This window comes from Hyperolius riggenbachi, chromosome 8 (genome assembly GCF_040937935.1).
Source record: "Hyperolius riggenbachi isolate aHypRig1 chromosome 8, aHypRig1.pri, whole genome shotgun sequence".
NCBI classification, from domain to species: domain Eukaryota; kingdom Metazoa; phylum Chordata; class Amphibia; order Anura; family Hyperoliidae; genus Hyperolius; species Hyperolius riggenbachi.
Genome location: NC_090653.1, coordinates 211313667 through 211333675, shown reverse-complemented (window position 1 = coordinate 211333675; position 20009 = coordinate 211313667). Strand labels below are relative to the sequence as shown.

General features: G+C 42.4%; 2 protein-coding genes across 6 annotated transcripts in view; both read right to left on the bottom strand.

The window, feature by feature from the left end:
• DENND1A (DENN domain containing 1A) overlaps positions 1-20009 on the bottom strand; it is a 1229671-nt gene that overhangs the window by 225980 nt on the left and 983682 nt on the right. The window lies entirely within an intron of this gene.
• On the bottom strand, positions 4313-7076 carry LOC137528407 (E3 SUMO-protein ligase ZBED1-like). The gene is made up of 2 exons (XM_068249698.1): positions 6652-7076; positions 4313-5989 (listed from the first exon to the last, which is right to left on the bottom strand). The coding sequence occupies exons 1-2, from the start codon at positions 7054-7056 to the stop codon at positions 4313-4315; spliced, it is 2082 nt and encodes a 693-aa protein (XP_068105799.1). The 5' UTR covers positions 7057-7076.

Here is a 20009-nt window from a genome sequence, read left to right as displayed (position 1 = left end):
GGAAAAAGGCCACAGATATTCTTTACTTGATGAACAGCACGTCTCAGTTCTGAATAGGTTTCTGATCACATCACAAGAAATGTGTGTTTAAAATATACACTTGCATAAGACCTGGTTTTGTCAAGGTTCTATAAAGCATGAGAAGGAAGATATGCGTTCCATGCTTTGTTTAAGTATGCTTTGTTGATTTATTAAGAGAATGGAAAAATAACTATAGGTGCTTCCATACATTTGGCAAAATAGGCTAGAATGAGCTGTGAAGCAGCATTCAAATCAAATACAGCAAGCAACTCAGCGGACAACAAAGTAGTAGAGTTGGCCAATGAAATGCTGAGAATCGCGCCTTGTATGCAAATTTGAAGTGGGATAAAACTCAGACATAACATTCAATAAAAATGTGTTTTTCCTACTTTTTTATTTCCCATACAGTTACCGTATTTGCTTTTGTGCAAGTAATATTGCCTAACCACTTCAGGATCACAGGTTTCAACTTTCACATTTCAGCGCTCCTCCCATTCATTCAGCGATAACTTTATTGTTACTTATCACACTGAAATGATCTATTTTTTTTTGGGGGGGGGGGGGGGGGGTTCGCCACAAATTAGGCTTTCTTTGGGTGGTAGTTTTTGCTATGAATTATTTTATTTTATATGCATTGTAAAGGGAATAATAAGGTAAAAAGGAAAAAAAAAAGATTATTTCTCAGTTTTCAGCCATTGGGCCATATGCAATTAACGTTTTCTCCTGAGTTTTCTCCTCGGAGATAATTTTCATCTTCTATTTAAAATAACTTGACAGTACTTTTAAACTAAAAAAGTACCAAAAAGTGAATTAAAAAGTACTATCAAAATTATTTTAAGTATTTTCTTGTTTTCTAGTGGCTTAAAGGGAATTTTATTGACAAGTTTAAAAATACCACCTAGGAGAAAACTCAAGAGAAAAAGTTAATTGCATATGGCCCATTATAGTTTTAAAATAAAACATCCTTTGGTACATAAAACCCACACATTTTATTTGCCCATTTGTCCCGATTATTACAACGTTTAAACGGTGTCCCTAGTACAATGTATGGTGATAATATTTTATCTGGAAATAAAGGAGCATTTTTCCATTTAGGGATTTTTAATACTATTTCACTTATTACAAGACTTTGTTTTGCATAATTAACAGTAATTAACAGTAATATACTCTCATGACATCCATATTAGAAAAGTCCCTAAGGTAACTATTTCTGTAAAAAAATTAAATGATGTAATTTTTTTTTTCATTTTTTTTAACAAGTGTTTTATTTCTGTAGCTATTTTATTTCTGTAACTATTTTATTACTCTTAACCCCTTCCAACCCGGAAGGGGTTAGGAGTAATAAAATAAAATAATAATAATAAACTTTCTATGTAAAACAGTATACTGGTATAATTAGGTGTATTTTTACTTTTTGATCACAAGATGGTGCTTCTATTACTAGAACACGGAAGTGTCGGGTCTGAGAGCTTGTGTGACGTTATCAAGCTCTCAGAAGACACGGGAACGGTGATCGGGATTGAGAATAAAAGATTCTCCCATCCTGATCACAGATGGAGGGGGCTGCGACGGTGGATCGACCAAAAACAGCGCGGGCATCGTGAACGTGACAGTAAGGTAGCAGTACGCATATCTACTAGGGTTGCAACGGTATGAAAATTGACGGTATGATAACCGTCAAAAAAAATACCGCGGTATGACGGTATCACGGTATACGGTATTGTACAATTATTCTCATTACAAATACCCTTATAAAAATGAGACAGTCAAATTTAAACAAACTCCTCTTTATTAAACCCTTAAGGGTTAGTGTCTGACCTCCTGTCATGCTTGAAACCAACAATACAAAAAGTAAAGGTCAATCCAAAATTCACAACAGAGCAATTTGCTATTTTGCTGGCTGTCATTCTTAAAGTGGACCTGAACTCTTGCATAGGACTGAAAAAACACATAGATAAATGCACCCTGTATGTATTTAGAGAGTTTAGCCTGTTTAATTCCCCCTCATTTGTGTCTAATGATGATTAAACTCTAATAATCACAAGTTGTAATCTGATCTCTCCCCTGTGTGTCACATGACTGCCTATGGCAAAGAGAGGGCACTAGGGCAGATAATAAGGCCATTTGAAAATGAGAAAGTACAGTATGTTATGTCTATCTGCTAAACTGTGCAGATTTATTTTAGGAATTGTATCAGGTTCAGGTATAACAAGGAAAAGGTTATCATGCTGTTGCATATCTTTTGGAGCACAGAGGAGAACGTTCTTCTGAGTTCAGTTCCACTTTAATTGGTTCTTAATCTTAACTTTTATTAACGTGTAATAAATTGCATGCCATGCATTGTATTATATTACAGCCAGAACCTGTCCTGAAGTCTTGTTGTGCACCATGCAATTTCCCATCAGACAGATGGGTCGACCTATAACTAGATAATTTCAGACAGATCCAATCAGATCTCCGATCGTATTCCTGAGCGATTTTCTGATCACTTAGATGATCAATGCAAATCAAACAGAAAAACGATCGGAAATCAGATCAGAGTCAGACCTGTCGGAAATTATCCAATTCGACCCATCTATCTGACATGAAATTGCATGGAAAACACCAAAAATACAATAATTAAAGGTCAATCCAATTGCCAACAGAGCAAGAGCAGAGCTGAGGGTAAATCTTCCCATGGAGAGTGACCCTTCCAACAGATCATGAGATTAACTAAAGTTCAATCCAAAATTGCCAACAACAGTTACAGGGCTAATTGACACTTTATGCCTGGCTGGCCCTGGGCTGGGTACCAGACTGACTGGTACTATTCAATGAGTAGTACACTATTACACACTAAAATGTGCACTGCAATTTCTCATCAGACAGATGGGTAGACCTATACTAGATAATTTCAGACAGATCCGATCGGATCTCCGATCGTTTTCCTGATTGATTTTCTGACCACTTGATCAATGCAAATCAATCAGAAAAACGATCGGAAATCAGATCAGACCTGTCGGAAATTATCCAATTCGACCCATCTATCTGACATGAAATTGCATGGAAACTTCCTGAGCATGCCCTAATCCATGGAAAACATCAGCAATACGATAAGTGAAGGTCAATTCAAAATTGCCAACAACAGTAAGTAAGTACACAGAGTCACTCACAGACACTTTATGCCAGGCCCTGGGCTTTGTGAGTACCAGTACCACCACCACCAGACTGGTATTCAATAAGTATATTACAGTCACTAAAGTTGTGCACCATGCAATTTCCCATCAGACAGATGGGTCGACCTATATTAGATAATTTCAGACAGATCCGATCGGATCTCCGATCGTTTTCCTGATTGATTTTCTGACCACTTAGATGATCAATGCAAATCAATCAAAAAAACGATCGGAAATCAGATCAGACCTGTTGGAAATTATCCAATTCGACCCATCTATCTGACATGAAATTGCATGGAAACTTCCTGAGCATGCCCTAATCCATGGAAAACATCAGCAATACGATAAGTGAAGGTCAATTCAAAATTGCCAACAACAGTAAGTAAGTACACAGAGTCACTCACAGACACTTTATGCCAGGCCCTGGGCTTTGTGAGTACCAGTACCAAAACCACCAGACTGGTATTCAATAAGTATATTACAGTCACTAAAGTTGTGCACCATGCAATTTCCCATCAGACAGATGGGTCGACCTATATTAGATAATTTCAGACAGATCCGATCGGATCTCCGATCGTTTTCCTGATTGATTTTCTGACCACTTAGATGATCAATGCAAATCAATCAGAAAAACGATCGGAAATCAGATCAGACCTGTCGGAAATTATCCAATTCGACCCATCTATCTGACATGAAATTGCATGGAAACTTCCTGAGCATGCCCTAATCCATGGAAAACATCAGCAATACGATAAGTGAAGGTCAATTCAAAATTGCCAACAACAGTAAGTAAGTACACAGAGTCACTCACAGACACTTTATGCCAGGCCCTGGGCTGAGTGAGTACCAGTACCACCACCACCAGACTGGTATTCAATGAGTATATTACAGTCACTAAAGTTGTGCACCATGCAATTTCCCATCAGACAGATGGGTCGACCTATACTAGATAATTTCAGACAGATCCGATTTCCTGATTGATTTTCTGACCACTTACATGATCAATGCAAATCAATCAGAAAAACCATCGGAAATCAGATCAGACCTGTCGGAAATTATCCAATTCGACCCATCTATCTGACATGAAATTCACATTCACAACTCATCATGAGAGTCGGAGATTAACATGTATTTGTTTAGGCCAGGTTATGGTGAAGAAATGTAAGCATGTTGAGAGTTTCAGGGCTCATCCTTGACCGCTGAGGAGACAGGATATGTCCGCTGGTACTAAAGATTCTCTCTGAAGGCACGCTTGTTGCAGGTATGCAGAGATACTTTCTTGCCACATTTGCCAGAAGAGGCATTTCTTGCCTATGCATTTTCCACCAAGAAAGAGGGTCAGCGTCACTGCTGATAGTAGGAAGAGATATGTACATGGACACTTCGGACAGCACTTTTTCATGAATGTTTTCATTTCTTAATGTTGCCTTGTTCTGCCGGGATGATGTGATTCGCTGTAGCAACCCAGATAGACCCTTCTCTTTCTTAGTGGTGGTGGTGGTACTGGTACAACTGGTAGTGCTACGGCTTTCTGTTCCCTCTGCTCCTTCATTTACTGGAGTGGATTCTTCTAGTGAGTGTGACATTGGTGCAAGATTCTCAGCTTCTTCAATACATGCCTCAACTGTGTCATCCAGGTTTTTACAAAAGCTTCTCTTAAATCGCGGATCTAGTAAGCAGGAGATGTGCAACACACGTTGCATTGACTCTGTGTATCTCCCTTCTAGCAAGTCTTCCCTCATTATAGTCTTCATCTGTGAGGTAAGTATGCTGTCTTCAGTTTGCTCCTTAAGGATTTCATTGCCAATGTGCTCAAGTATTGGTGTGAGTGAGGACAGTGTGACCCGTTTCTCAGAGGCAAGGGCATCAGTGAGCTCATGAAGTGGTTGAAGAATCTTGTTGACATTCTCAAGAGTGGCAATGTCGCTGTCTTTTGGCATGAGGTGCCATGTACCTCGGTCAATGGCCAGCACTGCGCAGACAGCCTGTTGCTGTTCCAGGAACCTGGAGATCATCTCAAATGTAGATCCCCACCTTGTTACCACATCATGGATTAGGGCATGCTCAGGAAGTTCCAGGTCTGACTGTTTCTTTTTTAAATCTCTTTTCTTTTTCCAACTCCTAGAAAAACCCTGTACTAAATGTCGGCAGGCTCTGACAGCTGATTCTACCCTTTGCATTTTCAAGACTTTGTTAATGGCCAAATTTAAATTGTGTCCAAAACATGTGAGCCAAACACAAGGGAACTCTAAAAAGGCCTTCTTCATATTTGACGCGTTGTCTGTAGTAATTCCACACAGGCTTTCCTTTGGAAGATTCCAATCTTGGAGAATGTTGTCAAACATTTCAGAGATGTGTTCTGCAGTGTGGTCTTCTGGAAAAAAGAGAGTCTCCAAGCAATGACATATCAGTTTCCAATCTGAAGAGAGGTAGTGGACTGTAAAACTAATGAATGGTTCCCCTCCTCCACTGCTACTGGTCCACAGGTCTGTGGTGACTGCATACCACATAGCTTCCTTCAGCTGTTGTTCAACACTGGATCTCACTTCTTTGTACATGCGAGGTATTTCATTACTGGAAAAGTATGTTCTTGATGGCACCTTGTACAGTGGGATGGCCTTTTTCATCAGGTGTAGAAAGCCAGGTTTTTCCACTAATCTTAAGGGCATCATGTCCTTGGCAATGAAGTATGCCACAGCACGGTTTAAATCTTTGGCTTGTTTAGACTTGGGGTCTAATTTTGTTCCCTTTATAAATGACTGCATGACAGTTGGTTGAACAGTGCTGGAATATTCAGTCTTCTTAGCTTCATCCTACAGAAAGAAGAAACAATTACCACAAAATCACTCACTAAAATATGTATATATAATTTACATTTAAAGTAAAGCAGAGACAAAGCATCCTCATGTTTTTTACCATATTAGTGGGAAGTTGGAACATTAGAGAAAACACCTACCCTGGCCTGCTCTCTGTTTCATTATTTACTGTTCATTCAGATTGCTTCTGATCAGCCCATGAGCCCTGATAAAATCCCAGACTGAGCATTCAGTCTGGCTTTGCTATAATGACTCAGGCACAGGCAGATAATGATTCATGAGCAGCAGAGCCACAAGGGGAAGGGGGCAGGCTTAGGCTTGAAAAGACAGCACAGAAAAGAGACTCACCTATAAAGATTCCTGAACAAAGACAGACTGAACAGCGCTCAGACAGTCGGGGTCTCTGGAATTTTATCAGGGCTGATAAGAAGCAAGCTGACAGTAAATAATGAAACAGAGAGCAGGTCAGGGTGTTTTCTCTAATAATGTTGCAACTTTTCCACTGATATATGTTAAAAAAACGTAAAATACATGAGGGTGCTTCGTCTCTGGTTGCACAGGCATGCACAGGCCTAAAAGTTAAAGTACACAGCAATAATGCAGCATTGATAAAAAATTAGGCAGTGAGGAAATTGAAATGGGAATGGATGGATACATACCTTGCTATGTTGTAGAGAGTGAGACACAGAGGGATGGTGTTCTCGGAGATGAGCAAACATGTTCGAGGTGTTTCCTCCTTTGGCAGCCACTTTTCGCCCACAATTGCGACATACTGGAAATCCGTCCTCCATGACAAAGCCACGGTCGTTTTTGGGATATCCAAAATGTTCCCATGCTGCAGATTTGACTTTTTTATTTGGTGGATGGAGCAGGATTCTTTCTGCCGTTTGCTGTGGCTCTGTTGCCTGCATGCTTTTGTGTAGCTCAATTTCCTCTTCCTGCATATTACTTCTTCTGTGCATCTTAGGATCAGCATCCTGCATATTTCTTGACTCAGCTGGCTGCATTTCTGATGCCTCAGCCTGCATGATCTGTGGCTGGTGGAAATCCTCCTCAGGAAGCATTCTGCAGTGCAATTCTCTTTTACAACTAGCTTATTGGTGGCACCGTGGCAGTGGCAGTGGCACAAGGACTGGGAGAGATCAAATTACAACTTGTGATCAGACGAGCTTATGCACAGCACAGGTGGTAGTCAGACTCAGTCTCAGAGATGATGACACATTGGGGATCAAATGACTTGCTTGCACTCACACAGGCTAAACTCTCTAAATACATGCAGCAGGTGCACCGTGCAGCCAGGGTCTGCTTTCCTAGCTGGCTCAGGCTGGCAGTGGCAGGCAGGCCCAGGCCCCAGAGTCAGACACAGTGGGGGAGGCTCTCAGGCGGCAGGCCATGAGGTCAGGTGGGGCTGGATGCATACCCTTAAGGTGGTGGTGGTGGCGAATTGGCGTTGGCGTGGCGATGCCCTTATTTTTTCCTTTAGGGTGGCTCTAGGGCGTTTCCCCCTTGCCTTACTTTGTTGCTGGCCTGGCTGGAAATATGGCTCCCTCCTGGGTCGTACAAGCTACGCAGCGGCAGTACGCAGCACTCACAGACTCTGGGCGGGAAGGCAGGAGGAGGAGTACGTGCCTACGTGGTGCGTAGATGCGTGTGCGCTCCAGCCGCTAGGGGAGCAGCGTTTAAATTACATGCCGCGGTCGCGGCAGGTCGCACTCGCGTCATCATTACAGGACGCGTACGCAGCCAGCGCCTGACGTCAACCCGGAAATAGGGCAAACCGGTATTTCGGAAATGTGCACGGTACGGTTACCATGTAAATTAATACCGCGATATATCGTGAAACCGGTAAACCGCGGCAACCCTAATATCTACCCCCCTGATCTACACACAAAGTTTAAAGGGGCGTAGATATGCGTACCAGAGATCCTAAAGTGGTTACAAATCACAAGATCCTAAAGTACAGCTTATCTGCTCAGAAAGCTGCCATTGCATTTTATTGCATAGCTGCTGTATTTATATATTAAATTCCATCTAGTGATCATTTCTCAACTGCACATACTAGAAATAGAGAGAGCTCAGTTTTAGCACTGCTAATGTTTACTAAATGTATCTGACAGAGGAATGTAAACAAAAGATAATGTTATCACCTCTTTTGATGAGACCTGAAGCTGCTCACTGAAGCAAGGAGCTTTTCACTAAATAACAAAATGCTGTATTTAAATGTTTGAATGCTGTTCTGCTACAAACTTTTATTGTAATAGTAGGTTTAAGCCCACCCGTAAATAATATTTTAGAGCAAAGAAGAAAGGCTGAGTTTCATACCGCTTTGTAGATAGTATCCAGATTGAAACTGGACCAATCAAATGCCCCTCCTGTTGATTTTGATTGGCCCCATTCCAAGCTGCATACTATGTATATTGCATGTACATGTAAGCCAGAATTATTAACATCAAATTTACATCTCTACAAAGTAGTAATTAAGGTATTACCTTTAAAATAGCATAGTTTGTAGATAATTTATGGAGCTGGTATGTTCTCTTTGCGATTGCATGGTTTCCTTAAGCCCCGTCTACACGGGGAGATGTTGTGGCGATCTGGCGGCTTGATTAGCTGCCGGATCACCTCTTCCGCGTCCCCGCGCGTACCCGCTCGTGCGCCGGATTTGGTTCCCCGCTCGTCCCCGCCAGCGCTGCTTATCTTCCGCTCGATTCCCTGCCATTGTCCCCTCGCGGGGAGCGAGCAGGGAATCGGCGGTAAGGAGATCCGTCCTGTCGGATCTTATCAATCGAGCCGCATCAGCACACTTGAAAAATAGCGCTAGCGTTTTGCACAAGTGATTTTACCACGATTAGCGCAGTAAAAGTACTGTACAAATTTGCGTTTGATGAGTGATCACGATTAGCCCTTCTATAGCATGCTAATAGTGATCAGTCCCAAATCGGCGAAAACTGCTGCATGCAACGAGTTTCTGATTGTCGCTAATTGCAAAACGCCCACGATCGGCGGCAATCGCGGCAGTGATATCCCTGACATATACTTGATATTGCGCTAGAACTTTAAAAAGCGCTATCGCTTCAGTGATTAGCGGGAATCACCCGCTAATCGTCATAAAGATGTGAACAAGCCCTGAGAGACAGTAAAAAGGTAGCCATTAATGATAAAATCCCATGGCATTTTTTCGGATCAATTCTGAGTAGATTGTTTGGCAGGAATTCAACCGTTAATGGGCACAAGTTAACTTTTTGAATCGATTACCACAGAAACAAACAGCTGTGGGATTGTATTGTTAATGGCCTCTGGAAGGCTACCATTCTCAGGGGCCATAGCGGCAGAGCAGCTCCTGGCTCCTGTAACTTGCTCTAATTATAGCTCCCTCCCTTTTGCACTTTCCCGATTATACTGATGCCCCTTATTATAATTGGATTGGAGTAGAGCCAATTAGAACCCAGTCAGACTGCACAAAAAGGTGTTAGAATAATCTAAATGGGATATGATGGGGACATGAAGTAGCAATTTTGTAGTCGTTTTGTTGTGTCTTCTACAAGAAAATGGAGAATGTGGGTTAGGTTTTTAGTTTGCATCAACAGGAAGTGGTTGTTGTATTAATGTGAGGTTTGAAAGCAAAAAGCTCATTTCACCTTGAGGTACTTTAACTAGGATGGGTGAGAGGGTGGGGGAAAAAAAACGTAAGATGCCACCCCTAAAAACTCTATCAGACGCATAGAAGGAGTGCCAGAATAGCACAAGGCGCTGGATACATGGGGAGAAGAGAGTTACTAATGAATAACCAACAATAGTGAATGCTGAAGAATAATTAAGAAGGAAATGCATGTTGTGTAGCAGCATTTGGACTTCACAGTTAATGCATCATTAGTCGCTTTAGTGTGAGAAGTTTCAGTGGAATGGTTAAGATAGAAACCAGACTGGAGTTAATCAAAGTCTTAATAAGGAGGTGGTTGCTGCATTAGGGATGTTAAATTGCCAATTTTATGCAAATTTGTAAGCAGAATCTAGAATTTGATAGCATTTGTAAGCAGCTTGGAATTCAGCCAATCAAATGTATCTGCTGCCAATTTTGATTGGCCCTATTCGGAGAAGTTACAGCAGGTATAAAGGAAAAGGGTGGCTGAGGAATAATGTGAGGGGGAGGAACTGAAAGGACACAAGTTTGGCTTTGGAGATAATGGAGAACAACTTGGATAAAGTATGTAAGAGGGGTGAAGTGAGCAGTCAGCAAAGAAAGGTAAGGCTATTCTCAAACTGCTTCTAATGTTATTGACTTTATAAAGTATTTGGCAAAATCATCTTCTTATCTTTATTTATAAAGCGCTATCATATTAAACACCGCTGTACAATAAACAGACGAAATATAACAATATTATACAATGGTACAAGTCACATATTATAAGACAGAGGATCAGTTTATAAGGAGGGTAGAACATGAGGGAAATGGGCCCTGCCAAACAGGCTTAACAACTAAGAGAAGAAAATAAGGACTCACTTGATGGAAGGCAGCGGCATATCTATTCAGAGGAGGGGTCTTTGCCAAAGAAGATGAAGAGTAAGCAAGTATGAACAGGTAGGTCTTTGGGACCTGCTTGAATTACTTGAAGGTGGGAGTGTCTGTGGGTAGCGTGGATGGATATGAGGTTTGGGAGAGGTTGGAATGGAGTAGGGGAGATTTGAGAGAGGATGGAGTCACAGAAGCAGAGAATTAGAGGCCAGTAAGGGGACCTGGGTTGGATGAGGTGAAGCAAGCGGTAGACATGAAGGAGAAGAGGTGTAGGGTTACTATATGGCTGTGAAGAGAGGGGAAGGAATGGTGGAGGGGAAGCTAGGAGGAGAATGGTAGGGAGACAGTAGTGTGGGACTGGGTACATATTGGGGGCAGAGGGGGTAGAAATGGTAGTGGAAGGGTCAGGGGTATCTGAGATTAGATTGCGGTGAAGCAGTGTAAGGGTAAAGATGGTGCTGGGACAGGTGTGGTGGAAGGTAGTGTTGGTATCTAGATTAAGGCTAGTTACACACCAGGACGTTGCGTTTAGGGGACGTTATAGGACACATAACGTGCCCCTAACGCAACGCCTGGTGCTCTCTGGTGTGGACGTCGGAGTGAGCCGCGTTGTGCAGCTCACTCTGGCATCCGTGATGCGTACTGTTGGACGCATGCAGCATCACGTGGTCCCGCCCGGCCAATCGCCGCACAAAGCCGCCGCTCCAGGAAGTAAATACTGCACGTCACTGAGTGCAGTGAATATTAATTAGCCATGTGCCCGGCCGCTCTCCCCTCCTCCCCAACATGACTGAGCATGTGCAAACAATCTAACGCTGCTTAGCCACGGAGAACGCACAGCATGCAGCACTTTGCTGCATTACAATGTAACGCAACGTGGGCAGTGTGAACAGCCCACTTGTGTTACATTGCTGTGTGTTGGGGGAGCGTTACAGGCTGCACTAACGTGCGCCTGTAACGTCCCTGTTTGCAAGAAGCCTAAGTGGAGGGCTGGGGAAGGCAACATTGGGCTCTGGATGCTGTGGTAGGTAGTGGGTGCCATCAGGGTTCATTTTATCCAATGTTTGTACAACTTCTACTCACTATTAATTCCTCTAACTCTGTGCTAAGTGTCCTGAGTTATTTCACTTCCTCTGCCAGTGGAACTATACACCTGGACTAGCATCCGGAAGCAGGTGTCTGTTTGCAAGTCCTCTGGACAAACTGTTCTCTTCAACTCCTAAGTTCAGCTGCTGGTGGCATTGTGTCACTGTATCTAGACTATGTTAAACTTCTATAAGCCACCACCAGTTGTTACTTTGCAGTATGAACTTAAATATGTGTATTCATTATGTGTGGGCATTCCATAGACAGTGTTCCCCAACCCTCTCCTCAAGGCCCACCAACACTGCATGTTTTGTATAAATCCAGAGGCAGTTAATCAGCTCTGCTGCAACACTAATTACCTCACCTGTGAATGTTTGTGGCTTCCTGCAGAATGGGAGAAAGGGAGGTTGCACGTATTGTGAGAGTAAGCTGGAGTAGAAGGCTATGAAGTTGTAGGTAACCATGTAGAAATGGGCTGATGAGACAGGACATATCTAGGATGTCACAACCACTAAAACGTAGGAGAGAGCACAAAAGAAGCCTAGAATGGGGTCTAAGAGTGCAAGTGTTTGATTGGAGATGAGAAAGGAGAAAATTATTTGAAAAACAGAAGAATTCTGTGAGAATACAGATGGTTAGAGGATAGCAGGACACGTAAAATATAATCAAAATAATGGCTTTAAAAAAAGAATGAAAAAACACACACACTAGGTTGTCTTCATAAGACAAAGCATAAGTTAGATGAAAACTGGTGTCATCTTTGCTCAGAGATTAGGAAGTGCTGCCATTTTTTACCAGTTTGTAAGAGTTAGTGACACACGTAGATCAACTCAAGCAGAAGTGCCGAAACTACAGCAAAAAGGAGCTTTACAACACATTTTTACTATTCTCTCTCTTTTCACTAGACATAACAAACCTTTATGTTCCAAATCCACAGGGGTAATATATATTGTGTTATTTAGTTTATATTTCTGAGCCGCATTTGATGATCTCATTAGCTACAGCATATATTTTTGGGCTTTCGAGATTCTAACTAATGTTAGGTGAAGGTTTTTGTAAACCTCTTTTGGCTTGCTTTATTGGAGCTCGTTAAAAAGTTGTTACAGCTTCCTGATGTTTTTCGAGAATCTGTAAAGTACTCAAATGAAAGGCCCGTACGGCAACTTATTTCAGGCACAGCGGGGAAAACGATAGCGCGCTCCAGCTGGATAGGAGCGCAACGCAAATTAGTGAGATGGAAGTAGGCATGAGGCATCGATATTGGGAGATTAAATTGATTGTTTTAAGAAGAGAAAAATATCAACACAAGTTTTGTGGCTATAAAATCTATTGTCTGAAAATAACACATGGAATCCAGAATCGTAATATCCCATTTATCTGACATAGGCTGAGCATGCCTACACACCTGTCAGTTTCAGTGTATTTCATTGCAAACTAAGGTTTATCTGCTGCTGAAGTTGAAAATACCAGCATGCTAAATTTTACAATTGTCTTCTATCTCCACAGTAAACACAACGGGTGAAAATTAGATTTACAGTTTGCCTTAATCCAAGGAAGACTACAATCCAAACTTTTTCCTTGTTTTAAACTGCAGAGGAACCCCTTAAGATTCTCTACCAGGATTTTGATGTGTGTTCCCCACTGGGGAGAGGTCCCCTTAATGTGCCTATTAACAATACAATCCCGCAGCAGATTTATTGTTTCGGATGAATCATTTTTGATTGCCTTAATAATCTATCAGAAATGATCAGTGGTGTCCATTAAGGCTGAATTCACACTACCCAATACAACCAGATTAATGGATTCCATTTTGGGATTCATCTCAACAATCTGATTGGATTGGTTAACATCACAAGCGACCGTTATTGATTACCGCGGCAATAGAAAATGATCGATCAGCTACGGGATGGTTAAGGAGCACCTTAACCTCCTGACCTGCAGACACGATTACAGGAAGGAACATAGGGGGAATCCTCTAGTACATGGACAACTGGAAAACATAGGATCAGTTCTCAGCCTTCCCCACACTGCTAGCCAGTGTCCTGTAAGAGAGGTGTCCCCTTACTACTATGGACAGGACAGCAAGGGGTAACCACCCCGACAATAAAGACTCCCGGTAAATCTCTTTAGAACACAGGTGTTGAACTCCAGGCCTGGAGGGCCAGATCCATGCCAGTGTTTAGGATGGACTGAGAAAGAGAGTAATGTGTTCTACCTGATGGACCACACCTTTCCTGGTTCAGACTCATCAATTAATTTGAGCGGTGTGTCACAAATGTGTGAGGACCTCAGCCCTCGAAGGACTGGTTTGACATCCCTGCTTTAGAAGATCAACCCCCCTGCATCAATACAAAGCCAAATAATGAATGCTTTGCCATTGATTGTCACTGTTTTTGATACAAAACACATAGAAATTAATTAAGACATTTTACCCATATCTCAGTTTTTGTATACTGTACTAAAACTATTGGAATAATCCCCATGAGAGATACTTGAATGTATTCTTATGCATGTCAACCTGTTGTACAAAGTTGTTTTTCACAAATAAAAACTTTCAAAACTAAAAAAGGGGAGAGTTATCATGTATGCTTCTATTCCTGAGACCCAGGGTACCAAGTGTTTGGGTGCCCCTTCTGTCTTGTGGTCATGATCTGCCTCTTAGATCAGAAACTTAGTCCTTAGGAACCACAGAACAAATTTGAAAATGTAATGGCCTTCCATTTTTTTATGCATAAAATAGGACATTTTCATAAATATATTGTGCATGCATTAGATATCTGTACTTTTTGCAATGAATATATTTATTTATTATGAATATATTTAAAATGCCTGGCTGTCTGAGTACTGTTGCTTACTTTCCAATTAAGATTGTAATGCAGTTGTACTCTAGAGAAAGCTTTCTGAGAGATCTGTCACTATGAGAATGTTCATGGTGTCTATACAGGGGATTTGTTAGAGGTGTTCTGTCATTATGAGATGTGTCACTATGGAAATCTGTCACTAATGCTAGGCATACACGGCTGGATTTTGCCACTCGATTCTTCGGCTCAATCGATTCCCCGCTCAATTTCGCAGGCGATTCTCTTATCTTCCGCTCGTTTTTCTTATACTTTTCCATTGCGCTCAATCGAGCAGCGAAACGATCGGGCGGGAGATCTGACATGTCAGAAATTATCTATCGAGCAATCTAAATAACTCAGAATTGAGCCGTGTATTCCCAGCATAAGGGGATCTCACCCTAATGTTTTTGCCGTTAAGTGGCCTCTCACTAGGCGGTCTGCTACATGAGAATTTGTCACTAAAAAGTCTGGTTCAAAGGGGATTGACCCCAAAGGGTCTAATCAAAGAAAGTGCACACATATGTTTTATGTGCCGTACACTAGAAATTAAAACATTAACAAGCTTGTTTTCTATTTTTCAGCTGAAATATGGAAAAGTTATCTAAAACATATCAGATGTTTGAACAAGGGTGCCCTTTCAGTGCTTGCCATGGGCACTATTTTCCCTAGACATGCCGCTGACAGCAGAATCTCATACTGATAAGAATCTGCTAAGCTGCAGTTTTGACTACAAACACTGTAGGGCATGTTTCCACTGTGGCAGCATGCGTCTTGCGAGACACACGCTGGCACTTGCTGTGAGAATGCATCTGAATACCTCTAGCAGTGCCATGCCTAGCCATGCCATGACGTAGTTTTTTGCTGCACGCTGTCCATTTTTTTCCCCCGCATGCAAATCAGACAGGATTGATTTCAATAGGCTGTATTTCCTCATCTGAATTTCATTTCCTCATCTGAATTTGCATGCAGGGAAACGTAGTGAATCTCCCTAGAGGAAACAAACCCTTAAGGGCCCCATACACTGAGCCAATTACCGGCCGATCGATCTCGATCGCAAATCGATTGACCAATCGACCGCTTTGTGGCCGATTTTGATCGATTTCAATTGATCTGACATGCTGGAAAATCTAGGTCGATCTGTTGAGATTGCTTATCATTTTGCATTGGACCTAATGGAAATCTGATGGCAAAAAAGTGCCATCAGATCGATTTTCAATAGATTTCATACTGAAATCTGTTCCTAGTAAAAAAAAAATGTTCCTAAACACATCATATAGATCAGAAATCTATCTGATGATCTATCTGCTGCTAATCTAACGAGTGTATGGCACCCTTTATTCTTTAAGGAGCACAGGAAGGGGAGGAGCTGCTATCTACACCCCCTCTGCTTGTCAGCTTGCTGGTGGGTTCTCTGGGTCATTTAACTGACTTTTACAAACATAATTTCTCTGGAATGGCTTCATCCTATATGAATATTGTGTGAGTTGTACTCACAATTAAACCTCTGGGTGGACTGTATTTAAACACAACTAATGCTAATTCTAAATCTGCCCTTGCTTTGGTCCCTTTTTAAAATGACAGGTGTACTTTAAGCTGCCTACATAAGCAGAGAGCTCTTGATTGTACCAGTGCTATCTACGCAAACACTAAATTAATTCTGAAGTCTATGTAGAAGAAGGTGTCTCAACCAGAGCAAAGGGCAATGAGACACCTGTCCAACCTTGAACAAGCCAAGACCTGTTGCACATTTGTTTGTGAATCAGCTAAGTGTAATCTAATTCCTTTTGTTTTCTTAATGAGAGAAGAACAGAGATAAGGATTAGTTCCAGGGTACGGACGTCTTCCACTGAGATAGTGCTTGAGTCATTCTACACAGATGAGACTTCATGGCTTCATGCTTTAAAGAGAAACTCCGACCAAGAATTTAACTTTATCCCAATCAGTAGCTGATACCTCCTTTTACATGACAAATCTATTGCATTTCACAAACAGACCTTTAGGGGGCGCTGTATGACTGATATTGTGGTGAAACTCCTCCCACAAGAAGCTCTGAATACCGCGGTACTCTGGGCAAACTGCCACAATGTAACAATGTTCACAGACAGTAAATGGCTGTTTACAGCTGTCTGTAACAGCCAGAACAGCTAGAAACAGCTACATAACCTGCCCACAGTAACAATGTCACCATGTAATACATGTCAGAATGTGAATCTGGGAGAGGAAAGATTTTACAATGAGCAAACACTGACTAAATCATTTATACATAATTATTGTAAAAATGAAGCACTTTTTTTATTACATTATTTTCACTGGAGTTCCTCTTTAAGCCCCGTCTACACCATGCGATTTTTTGTCTGATTCGATTCATTGATTCGATTTAATCCGACATGTCCGATAGGGATCCGATTCAATTTGCCATTGCAAAACAATGGCAAACTGAATCGAATCAAATCCCAATCGGACATGTCGGATTGAATCAAATTGATGAATCGAATCGCACAAAAAACTGTATAGTGTAGATGGAGCTTTATGCTGGGTACACACGATATGTTTTTCCGCTCGATAGATGGATCCGATAGATAATTACTGTCATGTCCGATATTCCTTCCGATCGATTCTGCGCTCGATGTCTCATAGAAGTGAATGGAAAAGGATTAAAAAAAAAATGTGTGAAAGAGAATCTAGCGGAAAAAAACTATTGTGTGGAAAATCGAGCGGAAAAACGTATCGTGCGTACTCCGCTATAGATACAGCTTGGTTTGCCCTTGAATGTTTCAAGGTGCAGTTTAGGCACAATTGTTGTACAGATACAATGTTCAGCCTTATTGTCTGACCCAATCTCCTCTGTGGGCACCCGAGGGAATTTTGGGGGGTGAAAAACAAGGGATAAGACAGACATTACACAGCACCCATTTTACATTGTTTTGGCATTCCTGTCAATTTGTTCACCTTTCAGGAACTGGATCAGGATGATCAATCACCAGAATTAGTGCCCTCTGATCTGCTCATATGTCCACAACCATACTGAATTCAATTCAAAGCTGCATACAACTTGCATTAAATATGCAAGCAGGATGGAAAAAAGATCATCTCACTGTTTATCTCTTTTCTGAAATAGAATAGGATAACAGTACAGTAACCCAAAACTAAGATTATCCCTCTGTGATGTTTCCTTAAAGTGGCTCCAGCTCAGGTCCAGGAGGTTCTATTGGCCAGTAGAGTTGGCTTAGTCCTGTTCCCTCTTTACCTGTGATTATTCTTCCACATTCTGGTTATTGTCTGCCCACCCTTCCACTAACCAGCAGTTTGAGTTTGTATGTCTTAGGGGAAATTAGTCTAAGTGCTATGAATGGTCAAAGCATTTTACATTGCTTCCTGTCAATTTGACTTTCTAACTATATGTTAAAGGGATACTGTAGGGTTGGGGGAAAATAAGTTGAACTTACCCGGGGCTTCTAATGGTCCCCCGCAGACATCCTGTGTTGGCGCAGCCACTCACCGATGCTCCGGACCCGCCTCCAGTTCACTTCTGGAATTTCTGACTTTAAAGTCAGAAAACCACTGCGCCTGCGTTGCCATGTCCTCACTCCCGCTGATGTCACCAGGAGTGTACTGCGCAGACACAGACCATACTGGGCCTGCGCTGTGCGCTCTTGGTGACATCAGCGGGATCGAGGACACGGCAACGCAGGCACAGTGGTTTTCAGACTTTAAAGTCTGAAATTCCAGAAGTGAACCGGAGGCGGGGCCGGAGCATCGGTGAGTGGCTGCGCCAACACAGGATGTCTGCGGGGGACCGTTAGAAGCCCCGGGTAAGTTCAACTCATTTTCCCCTGACCCCCCTACAGTATCCCTTTAAGGTCCTTTTTTGGAGATGTGCACCATACTAGCGTATGCAGAGTCACTTAATGCATGAGGTGAGGTCAAACTGCAAGCCCAAACATTCTTGGACTCCTTTGCCTAAGAAGGGCCCACACACTCTTGTTTATGAAATAGGTGATATGAAGGTATCACTATAGCTGTAGATGATACAGGCTTACTGATCCATTTTATTTTTCTGCATTCAGGGTCACCTTAATTGGCGTCTCCAAACATAACCATAAATGGTGGTAGAGGTATTGGTTTGTGGGCTCCTTTCAGGGCCTTATGATTTCAGATACTCTGTAGACCCTAGAACCAATGGTAGGCATGATCTCACTGAAGGCGCAGTGTCTGCGTGGTTATTGTTTTTCATAAGTGCTTGCTGCAAGGGACAAGGATTTGTTAACCTTTATAGTTAATTAACTACTGTGCTGCAAACAGTTTCCAAGTTCAGCCCCTAAGACTGCCCCAACAGAGACAGAGAAAACAGGAAGAACTACAGGACAGCGTTTATACTGTTGGCTGCGAATTAGTGTCTGGAGGCAGAGTTATAACTGGACAGTAGGTCAGGACAGGTGGCAGACAATCATAGTTGGAAACAGGCTGATGGTCAGAGCAAGCAGGAAACAAATGTAGTCAGGAATGAGCCAATAGTTCAGGCAAGCAGAGATCAAGTAGACATCAAACTAGCTGACTGCATGTAACGATTGGTGTAGCAAAACAGACGTCTGATTATGTGTGATCTGCAGAATCACCAATAATACAGACGCTATACCTGATTATGTGGTAATCCTGCAGTATCACCAATAATACAAGTATAGCTGGCAGCATACAAAGTATGTAGTGCTTGGTGCAACAGTAACAGAATAGTTTAGCTAGCCCTCACCAGAGGAGCTGGTGGGCACTATTGGTACACAATAACTGAATAGTTTGACAAAACTTCACCAGAGGAGCTGGTGGGTAGTGGGTACTATTAGAACACAGTAACTGATTAGTTTGGCTTAACCTCACCAGAGGAGCTGGTGGGTAGTATTAGAACACAGTAACTGAATAGTTTGACAAAACCTCACCAGAGGAGCTGGTGGGTACTATTAGAAGAGCACCTCTCCAGTGACAAAAGCTCACTGGTGAGTAGAAAGGTCAGACAGGCTAGGATCAGTAACAGTAATCCTAGTCTTGTGTGAAATCCCTGGTTTCCTCCCAGATCAAAGCACACCGGATACTATCTAAGGTCTGAGCGCTAACACGTGAGTATTCGCAACAGCAGACAAGTTGCGAGTGAACAGTGAAGGCTTATGAAGCAGAGGAGACCCCACGGCCGCGCCCACAACAATCAGCCAATCCGGAGCGCCGTGAGTCTCCTCTGATGTCAGCCGACCGGCTGGTCAGCTGACGCGCCTCCTCCCCGCATAAAGGTCCTGTCTCCACGATACGGCACCCTATGTGCAAAAGACAAACCCATCCTCGGCGTACTAGACGCCAGAGGCACGGGCGAAGTCCCTGAACAGGAAGGCAAGGCGGCTGCGGAAACACCCTGCGTGCCCGCAGCCGCCATTACTGCGGATGTTACACTCCACAATGGAAAGCAACCACAGTAAGAATCAAATGGCGAAACAGAGGAACAAACACACTGTGGAGCTGCAGAGGTTACAGCAATGTAATCCAAAAGCCAATAGCCTCTAAGAGCATACTAAGGATACCAGAAACCAAACTTTAT

Excerpts from the sequence above, each read along its gene's own strand:
- LOC137528407 (XM_068249698.1), bottom strand. The coding sequence starts at position 7,056 with ATGCTTCCTGAGGAGGATTTCCACCAGCCACAGATCATGCAGGCTGAG. Across the intron at positions 5,990-6,651 it reads ACTCTCTACAACATAGCAAG|GATGAAGCTAAGAAGACTGA; the intron begins GTATGTATCCAT and ends TTCTTTCTGTAG.